Source organism: Saccoglossus kowalevskii, chromosome 16, assembly GCF_978046115.1.
Source record: "Saccoglossus kowalevskii chromosome 16, keSacKowa6.1, whole genome shotgun sequence".
Classification (NCBI taxonomy): Eukaryota; Metazoa; Hemichordata; class Enteropneusta; family Harrimaniidae; genus Saccoglossus; species Saccoglossus kowalevskii.
In genome coordinates, this window is record NC_140656.1 from 12,487,931 (window position 1) to 12,515,829 (window position 27,899).

Here is a 27,899-nt window from a genome sequence, read left to right on the forward strand (position 1 = left end):
TTTGTTTAAACTATATAACAAGCATATAACGAGAAAAAATACAAAAATTTTGCATAAAGAAACGACTTGAGAGTGCACCCCTTTAGTAAATACCATTGACTCCTTTTGAAAATGAGGTGGCCCAAAGGGTTTCAAATTGGAAATGATCTCCAGACATAAAGGCGTTTCGTTAGCAAGTTTGTTGACGATGTTGGTAAATAGGTGTTCCTTTCATTTGTGCGTTCACAGTAAAATATCATGAACTGTTTGTCTGCCTAATTTGTTTAAACTATGTAACCTATGCCAAATTACGGACATGTAAACAGCATCTATACAGCTGGAAGTCCAAGCTAGAATTCTGTTCATTTGCTTACCATTAACATAATTATGTAAAACCCATGTGACTGACCATGTTTACTCATTTAGTATTACAATTAAAATTTTAGCTCAGTATTATATTTATCAAAAAATTACAACAAAAGTCACAGCATATGGCCCTTTAAAATCAACAGTATTGATATTTTGTTCTTTGTCTGGGGTTGAATTATTTAAAAATATATTGTTAAATGAAGTAATTTGTAGGCGATAGTATTATTCTATGGCAAGGATGTTGTGATGACTTGAAAATTGCATAAACGGCTTAATTTTTTCATAATCTTATGGCTTTTGTGAAGAAAACATTTTACCAATGTCAGAATGGTCGATAATTTGATTTCTGGCCAATTGATGCCTGCAGTGATGGTTCAAGATCACTTATAGACAAACCATAATACAAAAATTTTGGTTTTCAGTTTTGGATTCTGTACACATTATTGGCTTTCTAAAAGACATTGTGTTATATGACCTTGGAAAAATTCTTACTACAAATTGGTTATTTTTACTGACTCATGAAATTTTCAAAAATATGTCCCTTAAAATTAAAGCAGTTAACACTACATTTTCACACAGACACACAAACAAATTTTTTTAAAATTATTTTGGACCAAGTATGAACATAATTTCAATTATCAGGTTTTATTTTTTCTGAAAGATGACAAAAGTGTTAAGATATTACTAACCGTTTCCTTTTCTTTAAAAGTATGACTTCTTCAACTTCTATTGTCATTTTTCTGTAATGGTAAATATGTCGTGTTTAGTGGGTTTCATATTCTACATTGGAAAATAAGTCTGAAAGCTATTTGCAACACAGAGTCTGTCATGCATTCACCGAGTTTGAACTTGTAATTTGATGAAATAGCTTGAGACAACTTGTATCTGCCAAATAGTTGACTTTCCATGGATAACCATACACCAGGTAACCACTGCTTAATGCAAGCATGATTGTTACATCTTTTGTTTTAAACAATACATTTAGTTTGGGTAATACATTTTTTTTATATTCTTCAATATTTCTGGAAATGAACCCTGATTTTGGAGCCAAGAGACAAAATTTGAATGACTTTATTTTTTACCCCAAAAATTTGGCTATTTTTGTCCCAATCTTCTAAAGGAAAGTGCAGACTATAAACAGGACTATTTTGTGAACTTACGATGAAAAGAGGGAACTGGTTGTGAAAAGGTTAATTTTGACCCCCTGATACATTATCTATTTCCATAATGACTGTACATACCTGATAAAGCTAGAGATGTGTTTATGTAATACATCTCTATTGGTGTTACCAAGAGTAACTTGGTTTTCTACTTCAATTGCTTTCATATTAGCAGACTTCTTATCTCCGTCATACTATGATAAAATAGAGTTTTAAGTCACACTAAACAAGCATTAACAATTTGCAGTCCTTGTTTGCTATTATCGGTAGTCAATCTCAATGTTCAGTAAGTCTCATGATATACATGTTTACCAAAGAGCCTCTCATCTGTGTGCCAACATTAAACAGAATCACCTGTATTCTTAAACTAGCAATGATTCCATAACAAAAAACAAATTGCACTTATTCAGCAATTTTTGTTTGAATCTCCAAAACAAGCAGAATGTTACAATTCTAAAATATACCAGTTTATCAGGCCAAAAAAAAAAAAAATTATGTTGCCCTCAAGTTGGAAAATTGAGTCAGTCGGTCAGATTTTTTTTATTTTTTTTTAAACTCTTGAAAACTAAGGGTATTATAAATAGCCAAGTTATAATGGATTCAATCAAACGCATACTAGATATTGAAGTGTTTCTTTCAGTCTTTTGTATTGAGGTTCAAAGTCACCACTTATCCCCACAAACAACGGTCTGGGATCGTTAATTTTTAGATGAAACACTTTTTTACTGCTTAAAATAGTGAGTTTATAATAATTAGGCCTATGGAAAAAAAAAAAAAAAAAAAAAAAAAAAAAAAAAAAAAAAAAAAAAAACGTGACCAGATATTTAATATTTTTCTGTCAGTCGCTGACATTTTGAAGTCATACTCACATCATCAACAACCAATCCCAAAACTTCTTTGGATACATCAGCATCACTATAAACCTCAGCCAACAGATGTTTCCCTAAAGTTAAGATATTATCATAAATAAGACAAACTACATTTTCTTTGCCAAATTTTTCATCAATCATTGTTCATTGCAGAATTTTAACTAATCAAACTTGTAAAATAATAAATACATAACACTTGTATAAAATGAGAACACAATTTTTGTTATTTCTTATAGATGGTATTCTTAGGTGGTTTAGTATCCTTTCATACATGTATGTTAAAAAACTGATGTAAGCAAGAGAATGAATACGAATCAAAACAGGCAAACCTGAAATAGCTCCACTAATTGGTCTAGTTAAGAAACAGTTATATTTGACATTTTTCAATGAAAAGTGTATATATATATATCACAGAAATGTTATGCAAGTTCTTTATGACTAACAATCAAATTGCAATTAGCGTATACATGTTCCAACACAATTAGCATGAATTGCAAATATTACATATCTACACTCTAACACAACTGGGTAGTCTCCACTACCCCAGACCATTCGTCCCGGTGTTATCGCTATCGCCACACGAGACTCCAGCTTGTCTCCTATACAATTTTCCTTCCGCCCACTTAATTTTAATATTCATATGACCTTTGCACTGACATCGATAGCCAATCGCATTCGACCGCGGACGTCACTCTAAATAAACAACTGAATAAATTAATATACCATATTTGGAAGATAGCGGGTAAATTCAACGTTGTTGGTGTGTTCCTTCGGTTCCGAAGTCGCACGAAACGAGTTCATGTTCCGTTATCTTTCGCAAGTAAAACAGGTCGATATGTATTAAACATGGCATTTGTTTTCTTGTTTTACCCCCCTTATTACGCAAGCTTCCGTCGAAGTGGTGTTTTTTTCGACGATTTGTGGCATGTTGCAAAACGAACGAAACATTGCGGCATTCTTAGCGGTGGATAAGGGATCGACTATGTCGTCACATTTATGTCTCGTTTGAAAGAGAATAAACAACCGCTCAGAAAAATATGTTGTTAATATTTAAGTGCGGTGCCTTGAAATCGCCTGCCCGACGTCCAAATTTCAAAAGGATGTTCGATTTGCAATGACGACCGTTCATATGTACATGGATGTTCTTAGTACATCCATGATATGTACTAGGCGACGTTACTAATTACTACTAGGGTCGGTGTTTGCATTAAGAATTATAGAACAAAAGATCAGCAAAGCGTGCTTTTGTCGGCGATTTTGTCAAAGGGAATATTGATAAAATGTTGCAAAACAGAATCGCGAGTTGGGTGAAAAATTGCGCCGGCGGCATTCTCAGCGATGGCGACACCCGAGAAACACCGTGTCACGGTGCATTCGTGCATCAGTACACCGAAGAAATACATACATATTGTTGCGGACGACTATTGTAGACTGTGTTCGTGTAGTCTTCGAGTTTGTGGACAGTTAAAGTCGTGTGTGAATTTATTCAAGCCAGGAAAAGCAGGAGGGATAACTTATGGAAATCGTCTTTCCAATTTGATCCAGTGCGACGTTGTGAAAGGAGCGACTCTGTCGTCTCATCTATGTCTAGTTTGTAAGAGAAAGATTGATAGCGCAGAAAAATCCGCCAATAATGTAAAACAGTGGCGTGAAATTGTCAGTCATTCTTATATCTCCCAACCTGTGAACGAAAGGGTTAAGCGTGCTGCCTTGAAATCGCCTGCCCGACCACTCCGATCCGATGAACTAATCAAAACTAAAATGGCGCGTGTCACGTGACTTTGTTTACTAAAGATAGCGTGGGCGTTTGATTGACACTCAACTCATTAGTATTCCACCAATCACAGCTACATCTACTTTCTGGATGTGCGCAGTCAAATTGTATAGGAGACAAGCTGGAGTCTCGTGTGGCGATAGCGATAACACCGGGACGAATGGTCTGGGGTAAGTCTCCACCAATCAGATCACAGGATATTAATATCATAATAAACTTGTAGATTTTAATAAATTTGGTATGTGAGAATGCAAACACTTTTATTGAAACAACTTTGAAAGGAATGGAAATGTTGGATATTTATTCCATTTGTTTGCATTGTTGCCAAGTTATATCAGTTGTACAAATTGCAATTCACACTGATAATAAAATTAACAGTATCAGTGGAGAGACCGATAACAAAATTAAATAAAATATAATCCACAAAAGTTGCCAAAGATACACTCAACTGTGATTGCAGCCATGTTGTAAGATTTTTATAGAATGACAAGCACATTATACAAGGTCTTGGAGTCGCTCAGCTCAAGCCTCAAAACCCTGTATAAATCGATTGGCAACTTACCAAGTCTCCGTCGCATTTCTTTACTTTGTTTTTTCAACTTGTTGACAGCTGATTTTCTACCATCTGGTGTAAGCAAATTGTATTGTAAATCTCCTTCTGCCTCTTCTTTGTATTTATTCCGATCTTTATTTTTTTTTATGATTCTAACAGAAGAACAGCAAATTTGAAAATAAAACAATATCACAATTACTACATACGTCGTCACCTACGCACGCGCGGGTAATTGAGTCCCAATCGTCGATAACACATACTAAATTCGAAAAGGCTCCTGGGTAGACGATTGTTTGTAAACAATGACGCTATGGCCATCTGACGCATACGCAGGTGACGACTCCCCTGCTTTAAAATGCTTGTGTATAATTGAACAAAAATTAAGCAAAACTAGCGCATCTCATCTTTATTTGGTTACTTACCTCCATAATTTCTTTACATACTTTACATATTTCCGAATAAGTTCCTTTTTCAATGATCCTTGTGGAAGGCAGTTAATGGACTGGTGAAATCGATCTTTCATTTCCTCAAAATTGATTTTATGATCTAAAAAAAAAAGTTCAGCTTTATTACTGTAAAATCTGTATTAGAAGCTACGACTTCTATTAAAATGGTACAATGCAACAGATAAGATGTGGCTTCTATGAGAGCATCTACACATATAAAACAATGAAATTTTGGTTCTTGATTATTTAAATAGAATAGGTGCGACTTCTTTAGGGATGCGGCTTCCAATACACATTTTACGGTAATTTAGTTTGAAAATTATTCAGGAAGAAATACAGGCATTAGCTTTGAATAGATATAGGTGATAGTCTCACCATAGGAAGATCATTTGAAATTCCATACGCTAGTTTTCCCTCAAAGTTATGTGTGTCCTACATTAATTAAGCAATTTATCATTTACAGTAAGGTTTGTGAAGCATTTAGCCGATTTAAAAACTAGCTTAGCTTGTTTTAAAAACCACAATATACGATTCTGGACGAGTAATACTAAAAATAAAATTATTATTTGCAACAATGCTTCACACTGCATTTTTAAGACAAGGTCAGTTTGGAAAGCAAAGTTGTGCTCAAACAGTACTTTATTTGTGTTCACACTTGTTTGTAAGTCTCAAAGTGCATACAAAACCTGATAGACTACCCAATCTAGCCATAGTACTACATGCTTCAAAAACTGCGAGAAAGGTTGTTAATTTTGAGCACTGGATTCTATAAAGCATGGGTTATGTTAAGTTTCCACATGTTTTATTTGGGGTGTGAAACATTATTGAAATAATTATTTACCAGTGACATATTCAAAATATTCACACCCCTGTTTTACAGGAACAATGATGTATAGTGTTAGTACAGGTATATAGAATAGAATATTGCTTTATTACAACGTTAAAGAAAATTTGACAATATAGCTGAAGTATAGTATATTTGACAAAATAGCTGAAGTATAGTATATTTGACAATATAGCTGAAGTATAATATATTTGACAATATAGCTGAAGTATAGTAGATTTGACAATATAGCTGAAGTATAGTATATTTGACAATATAGCTGAAGTATAGTATATTTGACAATATAGCTGAAGTATAGTATATTTGACAATATAGCTGAAGTATAGTATATAGCTGAAGATGACACTGATCATATTTTGAGACGCACAACTGTTTCTAGAAATGTGCTCAATGGCACTTCCCTTCATAGTGTTCTAGTTTCACTTGTGATCCGACAATTTTTCGTTTATTATGAGAAAAAGTAAATATTAATTACATAACCAATGTTTATTGTGAATTTTTGCTTCAGAGCTTCTGCAATCTAAAGAGGTTGAAAAGTTGCTTTCACAGTTTTGTCCTTTATATTTTTATACACACCCTGAGCCATTGGCAGACAATGGATATTATATATATATATATAAATACAGATGGAGTAATGTAAAGACAAAGCTTACAGGAAATGTCAACTGTGGCAAACATCAAAAGGAATACATGTAGATGATATTCCATCCCTTGGTGTGCCAAGTTCTATTGTATTAGCACCAACAGACCATTTTCTGTTCACTGCGAGATCCCGCCTTGTGCGTTAAATTGAACGCAGCGTCGTAGTGGCGACAAACATTGCATGGGATTCGACAAATGCGAAAGTATTTAGGAGGATATTTCCATGTGTCGTACACATTTGATGATGGTCAATTTTGATGAGGTAAAGATATTCAAACGCAATATTCCTCTGTCAAAAATCTGCCTTTAAACCGCGGGTCTGGGTGTATAAAAGGAAAGATGGCCGCCACTTTTCAGTATGCAAATGACACTCAAGCGTGAAACATCTCTTCGGGGTGCTCCGCAAAATCACTCTTTTCGGCAATCTTAACGCCTGTGGTGCTTTATTTTCATGTCGTACACAAACATGAATATGTCCGCGATACAACTGCGATGTTAATTTACGAGTTCGGTGCGATGTCAGTGCGATTTCCGCGTAAAAGCGACGGAAAAGCATGATTCAAACAGTCGTTTTGACTGCTCAAACTGGCTGTCAGTCATGGGTTTATGCAAATGTAAGGTGTTAATCCCGGGTTGTTTGTTCAATCTCTAGGTATGTTTATGTAATTACGGAGTTGATCATGTAAGTGATATCGTGGAGCTAATAAGAAATGATATGCTGTGAGCTGTTTGTCCGTCCGTTCATCTCAGGGGACATCGTCGGCGCTCCACGAAGCGGTCCGATCCGAGCGAGTGCGAATCGCACGAGCTGGGGTGTGCGCGAGAGGGGAGGGACTTTGCGTAAACATACCAATAATTTCTGTAGTGTGTGTGTGCAAAGAAAGACATTCGCGGTTACAGGGCTGTAAAAAAAATGGGTTTCACTCTGATATCGATGAAAAGAGTCGAGGGAGTCCCAAATACGTCCCCTACAATATGTCGAGTATGCTTCTCAAATTTCTCTTCGTTCTCGAAATAAATAAATTGAAAGGTCTCACAAAAAAATATAATGTTCCCTGAAACATGTCCCCGCAGTGAACTATTTAGCCCTTTTTGTCACGTACTAGTATGAGCCGCGCATATATTTATGTATATTTGGCGTCGGACCCGTGCCGCACAGCCGTATACGTATAATAAAGTTCTTTTTTTGTTTTTGTTTTTTTGACGTTGCATAACGTCATTATTGCCGAGCCGACAAGACACATTATGGCAAACGTTGTACGACAACTACATTGTGTAGGTCATTCAAATAAACTACAGTTTTTTTCATGATGCAAGTAATTGACAATACGGTAGTTCTCTTTTTGGAATATTTGTTGGCCCTGAAAAGGGCCGTTTGGTTCGTTTGTATCAATGAAAGACACATATTTTTCAGTACCAGAGATGACCCATATAAGTCACGCCTGGAAGATTGGGATACAGTCCGCGTATCTGTCTTACAACACACTCCGGCATCACTTCTTTTTGTGTGACCACAACGTCATCAGCCCTCATAAGTTGTGACTTGCGCTGGATGTATCTTTCGTCAGTCCACGCATTTCGTCGTCCGAGCATCGTCCAATACTTGTATAAACGACGCCTAATAGCAGCGAGTGAATGAATAAATACATTGTATAAAAAGGTCGCACTTGTAACATATTAGTACAATAGCAAGAAAGCAAAGGCATGAGCTCAATTCAGAGAGAACCTTACAATGCCGTCACGCCATTTACAGAAATTGTGCTTTACAGTCGACCACGAGCGAAACAAACACAGAAAACGGCTTTCAAAAGAGTGCGTAGGCCCAGTGAACGTCGAACAACGGGATTCAGCAAGTCCTTTCAAATCAGATAATAGCGTAATGCATGACGTTAGCTTACGGAATTAACGCCTTCAGTTGAAATGATAACAGCTGTGTACCAAGTAAACAACTGGGCGGACCATGCAAATTACATTTCCCATGATGCACTGGTGCAATTCCTGGGATTGCGGAGCCGCGCTTTAAATGTAAGCTTCGAAATAAAGAAATTTGGGCTCAAAATCTGACATTGTTCAATTTTTATGCCAGACATACGGCACACATCTTTCACAAACTCGCGAGATCACGCAGCTGAATGGAAAATCATCAACTGCCATATAACAATTTTTCCAGTAGTTCACGTAACCAGTTTAAATATACGCTGAATCCCATATGTTCATAATTGACTGATTCAGCTACTGTGACCCAAAATTATTCTGTAGCATACTCACGACTATTAATGATATGCAGTGAAGTTATGGAACTCAGATATAAAGTACATTTAAGAAATTTCAGGGCCACATGCATTTGTATCACCTAGAACACTTCACATGAAAAAATTGCCTTATCATTGGCAGCTTACAATAACGCTACTTATTAGCATGAAAATCAGCTAAAAATGGAGTGTCAACTCCACAAAACTGGTGTCTGCATCTGGTGACAATGCAAATAAATTAGTGGTTTTGTTTTTTGCATTACTTTGTGAATTCTGGTTTAATAGTGTGGCATTAAGTTGCTTTGGGTGGTCTGTACCTCATGCTAGCCCTGCGTACAGTGCTGTGTGTACGGGGACGCGTTCGGTTGATGGATGTCCCCACCACAGCCCTGCGAACTTCCATAGACAAAGTCCGGGACTTTGAAAAATATAACTTTTTTAATGAAATAACATGCCTAGGTACCAAAAATGATGATCGATTACTAGATATATCCAGAACTCCCAGTTTGGAGTCCAATTGTGGATGAAATCGGCTCCTTTGCCCTAAAAACAAACTCATTCTCTCACGTGCATGAAATTAAAAATGGCGGCGATTGGTCGATAATTCCTCCGGTACCTGCGCGTTTACAATTTGTCCATCTTTACTAGTCGTTTTTTTAAGACACTTCAGTTTCAGATAACTCTGTAATGGTTGTTACGGATTTCAACCGATTTCGGCTGGGAAACTACTTATTTTTAACTTGCGCACCAATTACGGTGCTCTCCCGGATTTTGTCTATGGAGGTACGCAGGGCTGTGGGAGGGACATCTATCAACCGAATGCGTCCCCCATACACACAGCACTGTACGCAGAGCTATATTATGGAGGATGATGTACGATAGTCTGCATGCAGCAGAATAAAACAGTCATAACAATTTTGTATCAACCCCAGATATTTTACAAATTCATTACCATTTTGGTTAATAAAATAACAATAATAGTTTGGGATCGACAGTCTACTTATGCTCCAGTCAATGTCAACACCAACCTCTCCCACCTCAGGCGATACTGGACAAATGTGGGGCATAAGACGGGGTTTACCGCCAAACTGTGCCCGTGGAGGTGGGGTAATAGCTACATTTCGTGTCTCCGCTAGCTGCGTATGCATATACATTCATCGAGTACTCTCCTGATAGCAAGCATGGCATTCCCCAGGGTTGAATGTTGGGGGTTTGTTTTGGGTGGTGATTTGCCTATCCTTCTTGCCCCAGGAGGTGGAGCATTTGGCAAATTTTACAACAATAATTTCCAAATCCCCCACTAAACCCAGAGGTGGGGAGGGTAGGGGTTGACATTGACTGGAGCATTATCTCTTTCATCAGGGGTACATCCGATTTAATAGTGCCTTTGAATAATGCAACTAAAATATCGATTTAATTACGATTATTACCATGGCTGCTGCCCTTACATACTATGCATATATAATATAAATATTATGCTACCAAAAACAACTTAATGAAGTTAATCTCTATAACAGCCATTGAGTCATTTGACTGTGCAACCACGTGTGTGACCTACCTTTAGTTTTACAAAGTTTAACACCAAGTTTCTTAATAAAGTGTTTTGCCTGCGTTTCTGGTGCCATGACGGTAATTACCAGATGCACAATAAGTGGGTATAAATAATTTTATGGCCAAGTACCCACATTTACTACCACTCGCTGTCTGCACATCACGTACTGATCCAAGTGTTTTGAGTTTCGTGCTCGTGTATAAAGATTAAAAGGCTATTATGAAAGACTGAATCTGATTGGCAGAAGTTGTTGTGACGTATATAAAATTGTCTCTATTTTATCACTAAATTCCGACACCGATGGAAAAAATTGAGGTTGCCGTTAAAAGCTTGACATTTTGTTAAAGTAAAAGCGTAAGTGTTAATACTCTCAATGTCAAAATAAACAAATCATAGCTTAAGAATTTCTCCGTCGACTTTACCGTTGGACCAATGATCGCGCTCGTATTATGCGACATTAGGCTCAATTTCATCACAGTAAAATAACCAGTGATATGTTGACTTGCAACATTCGAGGATATTGTAATAGAAATTATTCCATTAATTTCAGAAGATGTGTTTATTTTGTACATTGTTTAAGTTGTAAATACCTCTAGTACAGATTTTACATGCAATATTGTTTGAAGCTATTGTACAAAAAAAGAGACAACGCGAGTCAACTTTTTGAAAAAATAGTCTATGAATGAAAAAGTACTTTCAGTGTGATTGCGTCGATCGAGCAAGGAATCTTGGGTATTATGGTGACTTACAAATGCAGTTTTGAAAAGCAGTCAATGTTTCATGATCGCAAATTACTGTGTGTTGATCACAAATTTCTGTGGCCAGGGCCAGTATTTCGTCATTATGAGGTTACTTAAAGCTTAGTAATGTCTTCCAGAGATCATAAAGCAATGGAGCGGCCGCGAACTGCCGATCATCATCGGCAAGACACAAGGAAGCCTACCTTTGCTAGTGAGTTTTGGTACCATTGGAGCACATGTTTTTGTGTGTTTTGGTGTAAAGAAAGTTATGCCCCTGCTAAAACTAAATAACATATTTTACTCTTTTCTACTTCACAGACGTTAATGGTCTCAACACTCAAAGTGGTAGTCAGTGTGAGAGAAAATGGCGAAGTTTCAAGCTCTTGGTTGATCCCATGATCAAGAAGGGGCAACAGAAGTTGTACAGATATGATGGAGTAATCCAAGGGGTAAGACCAAAACAACGCAGTGATTCCCATCAAAATCACATTACCGAAATTATTCAGATATTTTTCTCACTGGAATAACAAATATCTTGAATAACTTTCAACATGTAACAGAAAAAATGTATAAAAACAAAAATTTGGTATATACATTGTTTTTGTTTACATTTGGAGGCAAATTCGAATTCATAACCAACAGCTTGTTGATTCGTCCATTGATATTACGTAAGACTATATTATCAGAATGTGTACAATTTGTCATATTAACTTGAATCATACAATTCAAGTTTATTTATTTTTTGTTTGTTTACAGCATTCTGATTATACTCCAGTACCAACCAGAGATCCCAGAAACAGGTTATGTAGGTTATGGCCTCGTACTGAAAAGGCTGAGCTGCCTGTGCCAAAATTTCAGGTACAGCAGTTATTTGTATATTATATCAAGTCCATTTAAATTTAATACATGTCTCTTGTTCAAAAATATTTGACAGTCATGGAGATAATTTCTTAGATGCCCCAATTGTCACAATTTTAATCTACGGTTCTTTTTTAACAAATTTTTGGTGATGGAAACTCTGTTCTCAAAATTCAAGTCCTGTTATTACTAGTAAAAATTTACATACAGAGTCTAAGAGAGTTTGTAGGTAAATTCAAATTGAATGGGAAGGATGCATTCGTACATAGTGATTGAAAAAAACACATTTTGACATGATTTATAACTACAGTTGATAGAGTGTACTACCCGGTATTTACGATTTGTCACCATTTGTGTAATGTGCACTGCGGTCAAGAGGTTACTAGTTTATCTCACATGTCTTGTTGATAATAAAAGCCTGCATTGCTTAAAAGGCCTGACAAAGTGGATATAATATCTAATTTATTGCAACAATATAAACACGTTACGAATTATAATATTTTATTAGAAATTCCAAAATCCAATTTTGCAACTTCAAAATGGAACATCTATCTATCTGGACACTATGAGATGCACGTGATGAAAAAAATTACTTGGTACTGTTATAGTAGTATAAATTGTAGAGCATGAATATTAAATATATTATTCTTCATAGTTAGTCAGAATTGTTCCTTGATAAATTCTTGCCAGTATTTCTTGCAAAATTTTTTTTGATTTAATTATAACTTTTATTTTCACTTTAAAAAAAAAAAAAAAAAATTGTACCAATCAGCAAGTTAAAAAGTTTGTCTGTATTCTTTCATGAATTGAACTCTTATTTGGTAATGAATATCTTGAATTCTCAAGGGGCAAGGTTGTTATTATTACACTATGTTATTTCAAATCAATAAAACAAACACCAGAGTCTGATATTTCCTGCCGTGTTGTTGAATTTTCTTTAGGAACATACACAATTATTTTTTTAACAGAAATTAGGGAGTCCAGCTTTCCTGAAAAAATATTTAGCACGACTGACGTATCTTTAATTTATTCTATTCAATCCCATGTATATAGTAAATCATAATATGTTCAAATGCCCAAAACTAACTTACAGAACATTTAAAAAAACATTTATATTGGAAGATTATTTATTCACCACTGGTAATGTAAAGTTGTGATAACAACTATGTAAATTTCCAACATGTAATCACTGTCTAAATATGGAGACTAGATGTCGCATATTTCCCAGAACCCTAGTTCCATCACATATTTTGGTCAAACTTTTTCTTGTGCATTGAATGTTATGGGACTGAAAATCATTTCATTTTATTTTCCAGATCATATTTACTGATGGTTATTTAGTTTAAATTAATGTAGTCCTGGAACCTTATGCTCTGATCCTTATATATTTCTGGAACTCAAATAGACTATGCAGTGCAATTACTTGTTTCCCCAAAAAACACTGTCAAATTACATGTACCATACTATCATGCTATATGCTTGAGACAAGGAAGTTTATCACTGCCAGTCCTGCATTCGATGTGAAGTTCATATCCGCCCCTCTGAAATCCTTCATGGAGAACCCTGATTTTGTAAATGGATCATCACATTTAATTTTAGACATTTGACTGATTCTTATTTATTCTCCAGTTTGACGAGTACTATGTTGGTGAGCTACCACCAAAGGAGGTAACATTCTCTAATTTGAATGACAACATCAACACTCAGTTTCTGGAAGAAATGTGTAAAAAATTTGGCATCATAGAGTTATCAAAAATCTACTATCATCCCAAAACTAAGAAGCACTTAGGACTGGGAAGAGTCAAGTTCAACACTGTGATGGCTGCAAAGCAAGCAGTCACAAAACTGAACCGAACCTCTGTCATGGGAAATATTATTATTGTACAGATAGATACAGGAGGTATGTGTCAAATGTTTTAAACAAATGTTTAAAAGCAAAATTATTGTTAATTATTTTTAAACATTTTTTACGGGGATTTCAAGTTGGGAATCTGTTATATGTTGTTACAAAATATTGTTTGGGAGTAGATTTGTTGATATATTCTTTCCCTTTTTGCGAGGATTGTCTAATTATACAGTCCTCAACCAATTTCATTTAAATTTCTATGAATATCATATTGTATATGGCTTATGAATATCAATGTATGTTGTATTTCTTGGTTTGATTGCAATTTTTTTAATATTTGAGACTGTCATTGACTTGATGTGTTTTACTGGTACATCAGACGAATTTGGTTATTGGCATATAACGTTATTTTTGCTCACACAGGTAAAGAATGTGATCAGATGTTTGAATGTTTAATCAATGACAAACCTAAGGTGCCAACAGTACAATCATTGAATGATCCGCGTAGTAAATCTAGGATTCCTCAAACGACGAGGACGCCTGAAACATCAAGAACGCTTTTGGATCATAGACAGGGTCAAAGCAATACACCACGGGGATTTTCAAATCAACGGTTTGCTCAGAACAATGACAGTTTCACGCCTCAAAGCCAGGACTCTGGCTATAGCACCCATACAGCCTTTTCAACTGACTATCCAAGTCCAATGCCACAAAATGTGGAAGCTGGATTTAGAGGAAATGGAAATTACAATTACGGCAGTACTCCATCTACACCTTCTGGTTTTGTTTCACATTCTGTGTCCGCACCTGCAGTACAGACTTATGATACAAATAAATCTGCGTATGATAGCAATTCAACATTTATGCCGAATTTTGCACAGCCACAGGTACCGCCTCCACCACCGCCCCAGCAGGTGGTGCCACCACCACCATTGCCTGCCCAGCCAATACCTCAGTATCAACAAGTCCCCCCACAGGGCCAGTATCAGCAACCAATGGCAGGACAGCAATATCAGCAGCATTCACACATGACACCATATCATCATCCAACTACTGTGCAACCAAGTCATTTTCAACAACCAGCTCCTCCGCTACCGCCGGTACCGCATTACCCAACGCAGTCTCTACAGCCAGCACCTAAGAAGAACATTGCTGAACAAAATCTTTACCAGAACAAGGAACCTACACAAAGACATGAAAAGAAATCAGTGCCATCATCAAAAAATGAAAAAAGTGAAGATGTTAAACCAGCAGAGTCTCCAACATACTTGAGTTTAGATTCTCGTATTGAATCTTTGTTGAAGCAAAGTCGCAGTAAAGGTGCATTTAGTGAAATCCCATTCGTTGCAGACTCATCTGACACGGAACACTCTCAGTCGCCAGTAGCACAGTCGCCACCAGCGCCTCTGCCACCACCAATTCGAGAATCAGAACCTCCCCCACCTGTCAAATTATCATTGCCACCTTTACCCCCCGCAACAAAACCGAATAAAGTGGAAAAACCTGAAAAATCATTATCAGAGAGACTATTAGAACTAAGTCAGTCTTCGTTGGGTGATTACCGCTCACCCATTGAGAGCAAATGGGATTGGAGGAAACAATCAAATGAAAAGCAATCAGTCAAACAATCAAGTGAAAAACAATTTGTTGATAGTCCAAATAGGACGCCACTTGCCAGTGAGGATGCAGAAAGCAGGGAGAGTTTTGGGCAGGGTAGTTACATGCAGACACCAGATGACAATACCTCATCGAGTAAAAGTGGTGTTACTGGTAAAAGTCTGGAGGAGGAGACTATATCCTCCACGCCTGTGATTCAGTCACAAATTTTAGCTGAAGAGGAGGAACCCAGTAAAGAAACAGTAAGTTGAGACAATAACAAGTTCATGATACTTGTGTATTTTAGGGCATTCTGGGTTAGATTATGAAATTAATTTTCGCTGAAAAGGCTTTTTGGGTCATTTGTATGAAATTTATTTTCATTGATTTTTGACAAGTTCAATGTAAAATATAGGAAAAAAGGTCACAAGTCACAAGACTCGGATTTAGCCATAGACCTTTAATGTGTAAGCGGAGAGTGGCAACTCAATTACTCTCACTATCAATATAAGAGTGGTTGATTTCATTATAGCATTTTATGTATCTAATTTATTTTCTAGAAGGAAGACATAGTGAAAGGCTCTGTGACAAGTAGTGCTGATATGGATATATCCGATGATGAGATGAGTCTGTCACCAATCAGTAGCAATGATGAACCAACTTTAGAAGTTAATCTACCACCACCTCAGTCACTGACTGTGCCGCCGTTGCCATTTAATCCAGTATATCCACCCCCTAATTACAGCATACCACCACCTTGTTTTCCACTTCCGCCACCTGCATCAGCAAGCCAACCTACCATAATTCCTACTAAATCCATGGATCATACTAAACCACCACCTCTCATGTCAATCAACGTGCCCCACCCCCACCCTGTTGTACCGCCATGCAGTACTGCAAGTAATTTCCCAATTCCCCCGACAAGCTTTGGTGCACACCTGCCACCAAGCTACCCCCCAGCAGGTTTTCCTGCATTCAATCCCATGTATCCGTTGTTAACCCCAGATGTAATAATGAGAACTGGCATGTGGAGGCCAGATTTACCAAATGCCATGCCGCCACCCAATACCAGCGGCATGCTACCCTGGCCACAATCCTTGCCTCCTATGCATCCATCCCAGGTACAACCAGGACAATTCCATGACTGGAACAAAAGCGCACATTCATTTACAACTATGCCGGGGTTTGATCCCACGGTGCCACCGCCTGGATATCAGCCAACAACTGATCCCAACCAAGAAACTGTAGACAAAATCTTGGAAAAGTCTGTTGTGGAACTTAAACAGATTATGAAAAGAGATCTTTGCAGGCGTATGGTTGAATTATCTGCTTTCAAAGCGCTTGAAAACTGGTGGGATAAAAATGCAGAGGAAGCTAGAGTAAGGAATGTTTTAAATTATATCAAATTCTATACTGTAAAGGGGTTAATTATTCACCGGGTTTTAATTTTGCTTATTTCGCCGACTGGAAAATGCGCTAAATTAAAACCTAGTGAATATGTAAAATTTAGCATAGAACACATTATCTAAATGATAAAACCGTGAATTTAAAACTCACTGAATATGCCTGAAATGGTAAATAAGCGAAATTTAAACCCAGTGAAAATTAGTCATTTTACAGTATATTTGTCTGATTTTTGCCCATTTGAGATATCCAATTGTAATAGCACACATATGATACAGATTTGTTCAAATGTATAAAAGTAAGGTGGTCATTATGATCATGTGTGTTTAATATGGGTACAATACTACACATAGCAATATATGCACACATGGGTCATATGTATTGTGGAATGCACATTAGTGTCCATGATAACACATTCACCCATTTTTTTCCCCCCGCAACAATCCTGATGTGGTTGATTGAAGGGCAATGGAATTATTTTTAATAAAATGGTAATATAAAACTATTAACTTTTATTTTAGCAACCAAGTATTAAGGCTGAACAAGATGGACAGAAGCCAGCTATGACAAGTAAACCACTGCCAACTATGACAACGTCAAGTTGGGCTAAATCTATGTCTAGTGGAAATTCCATGGGGGAGTTAAACATGGAAAACTATGGTCTTGGACTGCGGGCGACGATGCCAAGAATGCCATCATTTAAGGTAATTATTCCACTCTGCTGCCAAGGACAATGATTTGAGTCGTTTCATAAACACATTTAGTGTGGGTAACAATATGCCTCCTTCATCCATTCTAATGTGTCTTGGGTGCATAGGGATGATACAGCTAATTATTCTAAATCCCTGGTGCGTCATTGATGCAAAAGAAAATCATACATTGGTACAGGGACTTCGAAAAGCATGAAACATAACTACCCGGTAGTTACAAAATTTGTAATTTAAAAAAAATGAAATTCATAGTTTATGAGCAAAATAAGCATAAAAACAAAGGAAATGTTGGGCCACAGCACTTTATTTGGTTCCTTCAGCCGTACACAATCTTTATTTTTTTTTCGCCCTCTCTCGGGTAATCAGTAAGTCGACCCAACTTGATTTTGGGGATTTCATTACGGCTATGATGCCTAGAAACAAAATCATTCCTGTAAGAAGGCACACTGGTGGGCGCAAATATGCCCATTTTGGATTGTAATGCAGTAGATAAGAGTGTTCTTCCCACTGCCTAGTTAAGATTGCACATCACCAAATGTACTTGTATCATCTACAGATGAAGAGAAAAATACCATCTCCTGTTGTTGATGATGATGACGACGATGATGAGGGTGATGATAATGACAATGGAGATGATGGAAGAAGAATAAAACGACGACGACGTCCAGATACACCAACCATCATGGATGACTCTGATTCTGAACCAGACACTGAGTTATCAATAGCACAGAAAAGACCACACAGTGTTATTAGTGATGATGAATCTGAACCTGAAGGTAGGATTGGTTTTCACTGGAATCTCAGTGCACTATTACACTCATTGTTAAGCCAAAAAAGAAATGCTGCTTCTTATCCCACAGGGATTTTGTTTTCTTTTTTAATTGTATATTTTGGATTAGATTTATTTGCTCAATTATAAAGTATAATAAATAGTGGATTTGACTACATGCAATTAGAAAAACGAAATATCTTCTGAAACATGTTGTGTGAATAATGAATTGCTTTGCATTGTAGAACAAAGTGGCAGCGAAAGCTCCTCAGACGAGTCTGAATCGGAAGAGTCCGCGGGAAGTAGTTCTGGATATGAGAGCTCATCAGAATCAGATGATTCCGAAGATGAAGAAGAAGAGGATGAAGAAGACGAAGAAGTGGAAAAAGAAAGCAATAAAATATTGGGAGAGGAAAACAAAATAGAAGTAAAAGATGATGAAATTAACGTTGACGTGAAGATAGTGGATGAGAAGGTCAAGCCAAAAGAAGTGTTAGAAGACTCGGCTCTGTCGTAAGTATCTCTCATCTTTTCAGTTCAAAAATAAATATGCAATGACATTTTTCTGTTGTCACCAATCTGTTTTTAATGTTAGTTATACATCAAGTCTTGGACTGAATGTTAGCAAACTTGCTCACTGATTTGTTGATTACTTTTGGTTTGATAAAGCAGATTGCCTTCTTCTTGACTATTACATACCAGTAACCACAGTCCAGTTACTCACTTGGTATCACTTGACTTTGGATATTGGTGTTCTTTCTGTCACTACCTAAATATTAAGTTCTATACAAGTTAGATTATCAGTAGCGATTTAGTGAGACAGTTACCTGCCTGATAACCACTTGTGATGTACTACATTGTTTTTTGTGTGTACAAGCAGGGAAGGGGTGCAATCAGACATTACTGCTAGTGAGAATGAAAGTGTTAGCAAAGTCAAGTCTTCTGAAGAAGAGATGCAGGTTGTACAGCAGGATGAAGAAACAAAAAGTGAAATTAAAGAAGAAAAACCACAAATGTAGGTATCCAGATTCAATACTGACTTTTGAGTATGTAACTTTGTAGTACAAAATATCTGAAAGTGATAATTATTGAACCATTTGTCATTGGTTTTTATGGTAAAAGAATTTCGTCATATCTCAATATGTAGTTATTAAATAGATCTTTATGGCTGTCACTTTGAAACCAAAAATATGTTTTTGCTCTTCTTGAACACATTGCCTGCTGAGAGGTTTCACAGACATACCAAATTCCATGGAAATCTGCAGGCAATGAACATGAACGACATCAAGATTTGTTGACAATTCTGCCACACCTCGGTTTGGTATCACTTAATCTTGGTATTGAAATCGCACATGGTAGGTGGGCTACTGATGTACATTATATTTGTATATACTCATATTTGAACTGTTTGTGTTTTAGTGCATTGAACTTAGAACTCGAAAAATCAACGATTGCAGACATAGAAGTGGAGATGATAAGTCCTGTTGAGGAAAGTAAAGGATTTTCACCAGTAGCATCAAAATCAAATTTTGGTAAAGAACAGGATTTGCAAAAGGAATTTGTGTGTGCTGTTTCTCCTCCGGGTAAAACCGAAAGTCATATGCCACAGATTGTGCCGAGAACTGATAGACATGAGGATAAACAAAGGTCTGAGTCTTCCTCTTCAATGTTATTGGAAATTTTAACCAGACCATCAATGATAAGGACAGGAATGTCTGGATTTCCATTAGATCAAGTGTCTCCACGGGTACAAAATGTGGAATCGGGTATTGTGCCAGGAATACAAACTGCCATTGAAGCATCAGGGAACTATCCTCCTAGTGGAATCAGAACTACAATGCCCATTCAGGAACCAATATCAGGGACTTCAGAACCACTTGCAAGTTCTATAGGCTTGCCCTTACAACAATCTGCGCATGTTCCTGTCATTACGACACCTCCAGGACATGTGTTACAAAGTCCCCAAACGAGGCAGACTTTAATCAGTCCAGTGTTGAGGCAACCCCATCAGTCGCCTTATGGACCTTATACTGGGCCTTCACAACTAACAAGTCCAATGCATAGCTCTACGGGTGTGCCGTCACCACATGGAGTTCTGCTCAGTCCATTTGGTGGACAGTATCAGAGGTCGCCATATAATGAAGAAACATTACTTAGCCCTGTTACGCCACCGATGATGCTGTCTCCTGAGAATTTACAAACCCCACCAACACCAGGAACACAAATGAAAGGACCCCTTGATTTACTGTGTGAGGTTGCCGAACTTGAAGCTGCAAGGTTGCCTTTGAGAAAGAGTAATGAACAATTAATTCCTGAAATAAAAGTGGAAAGGATATCGCCAGTGCCAAGTGAAGTTGATTCTGAAAGAACAGAAGAAGCTTCTGAAACTGAAGAAGTTCTAGCAAGGGAAGCTGCTGAGACTTTGTTTTCATCTAAACATGAGAGACAGCAGAGAGTGTCAGTTTCTGCAGTGCAAGTAAGTAATGTTTTGATCTGAACATAGGTGACAGGACAGTGTTTCTGCAGTGCAAGTAAGTAAGTACAGTTTTGATCTGAGCATTGGTGAGAGCACAGTGTTTCTGCAGTGCAAGTAAGTAAGTAAGTAAGTAAGTAAGTACAGTTTTGATCTGAGCATTGGTGACAGGACAGTGTTTCTGCAGTGCAAGTAAGTACAGTTTTGATCTGAGCATTGGTGAGAGCACAGTGTTTCTGCAGTGCAAGTAAGTAAGTACAGTTTTGATCTGAGCATTGGAGAGAGCAGTGTTTCTGCAGTGCAAGTAAGTAAGTAAGTAAGTACAGTTTTGATCTGAGCATTGGTGAGAGCACAGTGTTTCTGCAGTGCAAGTAAGTGGGTGTCTAAGTGCATTCATTCAACCATGTGTTTAATGTTTAGAACAGTTTAAATTCCTTAAAAACCTGTATTGATTACTGCTCTCTTAGGTGAGGTTATTAGTAAATGTGCACAAATTTTAAAAAATGGTGGTCTTTGTCCAGCACATATTCAAATTTCACACGTGTTGTATACGTCGCTATTGGTACCATATCAAACACCTTTATCCAGTTCATATTGATTACAAGACTTAATTCTCCAGCACATTAGATAAACTTCTAATATTCACCGACTTGGATAAATTTCAGTTGTTGTATACTTTGTACTAAACACTGTAGTTGATATTTGCTTTTCTCTTTAATAGGATCATGTCTATGCACTTCCCCCAATGCATGACTATGCTATGTCAGCCCCGCCTCTGACACCAACAACCAGGAAATTGGATAAAGCAACAGAATTCATGTTCTTGGAACACAGCTACAGTCTCCGTCCACCACCGTCTCCATCACCTCCTCCTCCGCGAACACCATCACCAAAACCAATAACACCGACCAAAATGGAAGTAGAAATAGAAATACCCGAACCTGTCATTGAAACACTGCCTGTTGATGAAGTTGTCAAACCACAGGAAGAATCGGTTGTAGAAACAATTATGGAAGTGTCTCCCAAGAAAAAGAAGCCAAAGAAAAAGAAACCAAAGAAGGAAGTTCTTGAGCCAGTTGAGGAGGTTTTGGATGAAGAAACTCCCAAAAAACCAGTACCAGTATTTGAAGCAAGGGATCCTTATGCTGAATTTGCAATATTATACAGTATATTTAACAATGGTATAGACTTAGAAGATGCCAAATACCTAAGAAGTTCTTATGAATCATTACTGAATAACAGTCAGGATTCTTGGCTCAACTACACTCATTGGGTTTATCATCCAAATATCCTTTTAATTATTACATTACTATACAGATACTGCAAACATGTTAAATCCAAAGCACCCAAAATGCTGACGATTCTACTCTTGGTAGGAAGCTTCATCTTTGATTTAAAAATTAGTGAATGTTGCTAGGAATAATAAATATAAAACCAATAAATAGCATACACCCTTCTGTAAACTGCAGAGGTGATTCTATGGTCAAAATAAGTAATATTTTAAAAATTCAAATCTACTACAAATGTAATTTTTGGTTTATATGCACTTCTGATGTTTCCAATAGAGCAAATAACGGTATATAGAAATTCATTGTAGGTAGTCCTAGTCCTCCATACTTAACATACTGAGTAAATTGGGTAGTGAAACTAATTATGAATTAATATCATACAAATAGAAATTATTTTTCTTCTTCAAATCAAAAAAATAATTTTTTATGGATTCATCAAATAATGATCCAGATAAAAATAGATGACATTTCTCATGATTTAAAATCAACAGTTAAGAATTTCCAGAATGTCATTCCAACGAAGCTTCACTTAAAAACTAGGTACTTGTTTCTTAAAAAAAACAAAACACAAGTTCATTGTTAGAATAATTAGGAACTTGAAATTACACAACTGAGAACTTCATCAACCTGCAAGCATGAACTGTACTTGTTATACAGGGTTCACCTATATGCATTGTTTGCATTTACAACGTGAGCTTAACATTTTAAACCTTTTTTTGGAGAGTTGCAAATTAAAAGAATACATTTAATAATAATTAGTATTTTGAGATAAATTAGGTGCACCAATTAATATAGTTTTTATTGTAACCAAACATTTATTTGAATAGGTTTCAAAAGATTATTGAGGAAGGAAAATTACCCGAAACGTCTGCTTATAATCAATAATTACAAAGAACTGCAAAATTCATACTGAATGAAGACTTTTCAATGCAAGACTGGGAGTGATTAATTTCATTTCATTTCATTTCCTGTAATGTACTTTGATGCTCTGTTACTGTTGTCAGCTAATCTCTTTAGATTAATTCATGGCATGAACCCAATTATATCAACAGATGAATTAGTTACTACAAAGCTGTGTAGTATAAAATTCACACCCACAAATGAACAAATGGTACTTCCATTTAATAAAGAATATAAACAAAGTAAAAACGGCTCATGGATATAATCAAAAAGTCAATTTGGAATCAACATTGATATTTATATTACTTTTTATTTTTACATTCAATGCATAGAGAATCTTCGGTGCTTAGAGAAGTGATTGTAATCAGATATCGGGTGGGATTTAATATCCAATCACAGATGAAACTAGAGAATGAATGGTACTTCCAATTAATAAAGAATATAAACAAAGTAAAAACGGCTCATGGATATAATCAAAAAGTCAATTTGGAATCAACATTGATATTTATATTACTTTTTTTTTTACAATCAATGCGTAGAGAATCTTCGGTGCTTAGAGAAGTGATTGTAATCAGATATCGGGTAGCATTTAATATCCAATCACAGATGAAACTAGATATCGAAGCATGTAGATTGGCGGCCCAAGATAGATCTGAACTCTTTAACTTTCAATTAATTTTGTTGACCAATCAGTTTATGCCGTTGTTAAATTATCAGTGTATCAGGGATAGACGTTGGAAAGTTTTTTGTTTTTGTTCATCATTGGTAAAAATCTAATGTATAACAACAAACTTGGATAATGTAATTTGTGCTGTAAAACACCATTCATAGAGTAACGCTGATTATTATTGTTGTATTTTTGCATGCTTCTTTTCAGCAAAACAATGCGTTTTGTATTGTGGAACCACAGAATGCAATGACCCAGGAAGTTAAAATGTTGGCTGTATTCACAATATTTTCATGAAAACTTGATAAATATGACCTTAACTTTTCTCACTAACCCAAATACCTGATCCACCCCGAAAAAAAAGGAAATCGGCTGATGATGTTAGACAGCACAAAACTGGAAGTGCGCGAAGTGAGGGTTATTATAAGATATCTGGTAAGGAGAAAATGAAGTATTTGAAAGCGAGACAAGTGTTACCACTGGGAGAAGAGAATGAACCTAACTCTGAGGTAATGAATCTAATTTTACCGATGCAAGACCAGTTTGAACTGTTTCTACCAATAAAAATTGAGTTAACATGTTATTACAATTCTCTCCATGAGTTGGCATGCATGTAGTACTGGAAGCAAAAACTAACATGGGCTGCAAAATTATTTTTGTTGGGCACCACAATGTACATTATTAAATAGGTAATGCTATGTAGGACAATTGTTTGTTATTGACTGTTTTACTTGAAATGAAACACAGTAATTGGCAAGATCACATGGGTTTTTAATTTCACTATTATCACTGATCTGTAAAACCTACTAAATTAAATCTGTGCGAACATGTGAAATAACAATGAAACTCATTGTTTTCTTGCCAAGTTCATGAACTTGAAAGGAAAATGGCTTAAAACTTCAAAATGGTGAGAGAAAAAAAAGTATTGAGTGTATGTTTACTTAATTGTATCTCATTAGGATGCGAATAAAGCTTTGACTGAGAGAGTGAAACAGCAAGCGCAGCTAACACGTGAAGCAAGATCAAATCAAAGAAGGTTATTGTCATCATTGGGACACACAGAAATGAGTGATTTACTCAAGTTTAACCAACTTAAGGTAAATGCCAGTGTTGTGCTGTAAAAAGTATTCGTAGGGTCACTTGTGAGTGTAGTGTGCCAGTAGAGAGTGTGTATGGCAACTAACACTATAAAATATTGGCTGTGACTTTCTCAATGAATTCCATGGTGCAGATTAGCTTGCAGTCCATTGATAGTTAGTAACCATGACACATTCATACCTGATCTTTAATAATCATTATTCACACTTACCAAGTACCAAAGTTCAATCCACACTGAATCACAAAAAGTTCTCAAGTTTGCTATAAACTGTATCATTAGCAGCACATCGCAACTGTAGGCCCCTAAAACCAACAAACTTTTGGTGTCCATTGAAGTTTGTTCAATCAACGTTGCTTTTTATATAATGACATGTGCTTATATAGGAACAAATGCAGTATCCTGCTGTATGTCAAATTACTAATGGTTTTTGATAGTTTTGACAGTCATTGTATCTATTTTAATTTCTTCACTCAGTTTCGTAAGAAGCAACTGAAATTCTTAAAGAGCGGTATTCATAATTGGGGTCTGTTTGCCTTGGAACAAATCAGTGCTGACGAAATGGTGGTGGAGTACGTTGGACAAGTGGTACGGCAAGTGATTGCCGAGGAGCGTGAAAAACGCTACGAAAAGATGGGTATTGGTAGCAGTTACTTATTTCGTGTGGATGCAGATAATGTTATAGATGCTACTAAGACTGGTAACTTGGCAAGATTCATCAACCATAGCTGTAATGTAAGTGTGCAGTTTTTCCCCCATCTCACTGTATATTGGTATTATTTACCCGTGTCTCCTGGTCAAATAAATCTGTAAAAATATAGTTTTTATCTAATTTTTTTTTTATTAGTGTTTTTTTTCGAAGATTAATGATTTGTTAGTTTTTGTGTTTATTGGACAAAGTACAAAACAGGGGAATTAGCCAATTCTTGTTTCGGTCATAATTTTTGGTTATAATTGTACTGATTGCGGTAATTGTTTACGTTCCATGTTGTAAAAATGTTTCCTTTCACACATCATTGGTAATGTGCATTTAGGCAACAATATAAAATTAATTCCAATATGCACCAATTAATGAACACGAAAAACTCTCAAATTTCTATCTTGTGAAATAATAATCAAAACAAAACCAGTGTAAACATTCAATCTTTACCTTACTAAAGACAACTTGACATGGAGCGAGTCCACCATACAGATTGGTCTTTCAATTGCTAAACAAAAAAATGTTGGCAAATAATAACTGTGTTGTATTTATCTTGCAGCCAAACTGTTATGCAAAGATTATAAGTGTGGAATCACTTAAAAAGATCGTGATATATTCAAAACAACAGATAAGCGCTGGTGATGAGATTACCTACGATTACAAGTTTCCTATCGAAGATGATAAAATCGCATGTCTGTGTGGAGCTACTCAATGCCGAGGATTTCTTAATTAGAATACATGTGACATTATTGATGAACTTGGCAATTGAACAATCCTTTACAAGAGAGTTTACAAGAGAGCTGTATGTACAAAATGGGCTCCTTCCCACTATCAGGGATTTTATACAAATGAATTTCTCATAGTTTTATGATGTAATAAATTACAGTACATTCCAGGGTATGCAATTACCGGATTTCTCAATATTTTACTGACAACAGTAGCTCGTCGACTTCAACTCGAGTTCTAGTAAATAAAAACCTTGTTCCCCTATGGGTTCTGCATTGTGGTACATTCCTAATTTCATATAATGGGATGTTCCAAGTACCTGATGAGCAAATAAAGGGTGTATGCTTTTTTTTATTATTACAATTTGATGAAATGTTTGTAAAAAATGTAAATAATAAGTACCCATAAGATGAGTTTTTGAATAAGTTTCTATTTTCTCCTATGTATTTGCCAGTTCGGTAGTTTACTGTATGACATCACATCCAGTACTAGCTCAGATTTCACTAATTCAATTCTATTATTAGTATTTTGCTGCACATAGTTTTTGCTATGTTGCAGTGTCATCTATGTATCGATTGTAAATATTATTTTGCTTTTTAAATACAGTTTATAATGACTGTATTGTTGGATACGAGACAAGTATTAATACCATTTGTGCTCCTTGTAATATTTAATTTTTGTAAATGTATAAAATGTACTTTTTCAACACTGTCCCTTGAGATATGTTTGTCTATTTCTTTTGAAAGTCTTGATTACATCCACTCTTGGTGTTGTTTCTCGGTCTTGGAGTACAACTAAGCAACAATGTAAAACTTCCATAGCAGAGCTATTTTACACAGCCACTGTGTCCTGTACCATAGACCCTCTTTTAGAGGGTCTATGCCTGTACCCAACATTTCCTTTCATGGGGGTGGGTACATGCCTCTATTTTCAAATGGATTAGGCTGAGAAAAAAATATCTGTATCTTGTTTCTGCATGCATTTGAACTATGCGCCTCAGACGGGTTTTTTTCCTTCTAAATCATTCCAAAATGCACTTGTACTGGCATTTGTTTCAAATTTCATCCATTATAGCGCAGTATTCAAAAAAAAAAAATCTGCTCACTGCCTCATTTTAAAATTTCCATGTAACTAGAAACAGAAATTTTTTTTTTTCCTTGTCTCATGCTTGTGAAAGTCCTTCAACATTTATGCAGTACAAGTGGGCGTTAACATTTCTGAATGTGTGGTTATTGTTCTTGGACAATTTGCATTCTGAAACTGAGGCAGGTGGGCTGTATACGCAAGACCTACGTAATGATAAACTTATGAATATTCATTATGAGGTGGGCAAAGGGTTATTTTCGTTCAACGTAATTGCAATTTTTGTTGTTCATACAACGTAAATAGAAAAAATAAATTCTGTAATCGCAGGCTAGACGTACAACGTAATCAAATATTTTTTTCGTACACTGTAAAAATGTGTCATTTTCCCGGTACGTACAAGAATTAAAAAAAAAATAATCCAGTGAAATTACATTTTAGAAACTGTAAAACGACTAGGTGACACAATTCACTACAAAATTGAATGTCAAGACGTAAAAGGCCCTCTAACCGATTGAAGAGCATTACGAGGGTAATATTCGCATGCGTCTCTACACACGACGCAGTAATGTCGGAGAATTTTAGTCGGAGAGCTCTTCAGA

The 27,899-nt window shown here is 36.2% G+C and overlaps 2 protein-coding genes across 2 annotated transcripts in view; one reads left to right on the plus strand and one right to left on the minus strand.

The window, feature by feature from the left end:
- The window catches only part of LOC102806536 (uncharacterized), a 34,884-nt gene extending 23,999 nt beyond the window's left edge, over positions 1-10,885 (minus strand). Inside the window, exons 1-6 of the mRNA XM_085491063.1 lie at positions 10,447-10,885; positions 5,127-5,250; positions 4,714-4,856; positions 2,378-2,451; positions 1,590-1,702; positions 1,038-1,088 (exon numbers count right to left, since the gene is read on the minus strand). Of these exons, the coding sequence (XP_085347189.1) occupies positions 1,038-1,088; positions 1,590-1,702; positions 2,378-2,451; positions 4,714-4,856; positions 5,127-5,250; positions 10,447-10,513 (572 nt within the window). The 5' untranslated portion in view covers positions 10,514-10,885. The remainder of the gene's footprint in view (positions 1-1,037; positions 1,089-1,589; positions 1,703-2,377; positions 2,452-4,713; positions 4,857-5,126; positions 5,251-10,446) is intronic.
- Positions 10,886-11,195: 310 nt separating this feature from the next.
- Positions 11,196-26,925, plus strand: LOC100366765 (histone-lysine N-methyltransferase SETD1B-like). The gene is made up of 16 exons (XM_085491064.1): positions 11,196-11,391; positions 11,499-11,629; positions 11,937-12,038; positions 13,668-13,938; positions 14,308-15,743; positions 16,041-16,859; positions 17,406-17,588; positions 18,151-18,370; positions 18,609-18,876; positions 19,244-19,378; positions 19,783-20,839; positions 21,558-22,122; positions 24,023-24,201; positions 24,652-24,789; positions 25,266-25,523; positions 26,048-26,925. The coding sequence occupies exons 1-16, from the start codon at positions 11,307-11,309 to the stop codon at positions 26,219-26,221; spliced, it is 6,021 nt and encodes a 2,006-aa protein (XP_085347190.1). The 5' UTR covers positions 11,196-11,306; the 3' UTR covers positions 26,222-26,925.
- Positions 26,926-27,899: the final 974 nt, after the last annotated feature.

Excerpts from the sequence above, each read along its gene's own strand:
- LOC100366765 (XM_085491064.1), top strand. The coding sequence starts at position 11,307 with ATGTCTTCCAGAGATCATAAAGCAATGGAGCGGCCGCGAACTGCCGAT. Across the intron at positions 18,371-18,608 it reads TGATGAATCTGAACCTGAAG|AACAAAGTGGCAGCGAAAGC; the intron begins GTAGGATTGGTT and ends TTTGCATTGTAG. Across the intron at positions 18,877-19,243 it reads TTAGAAGACTCGGCTCTGTC|GGAAGGGGTGCAATCAGACA; the intron begins GTAAGTATCTCT and ends GTGTACAAGCAG.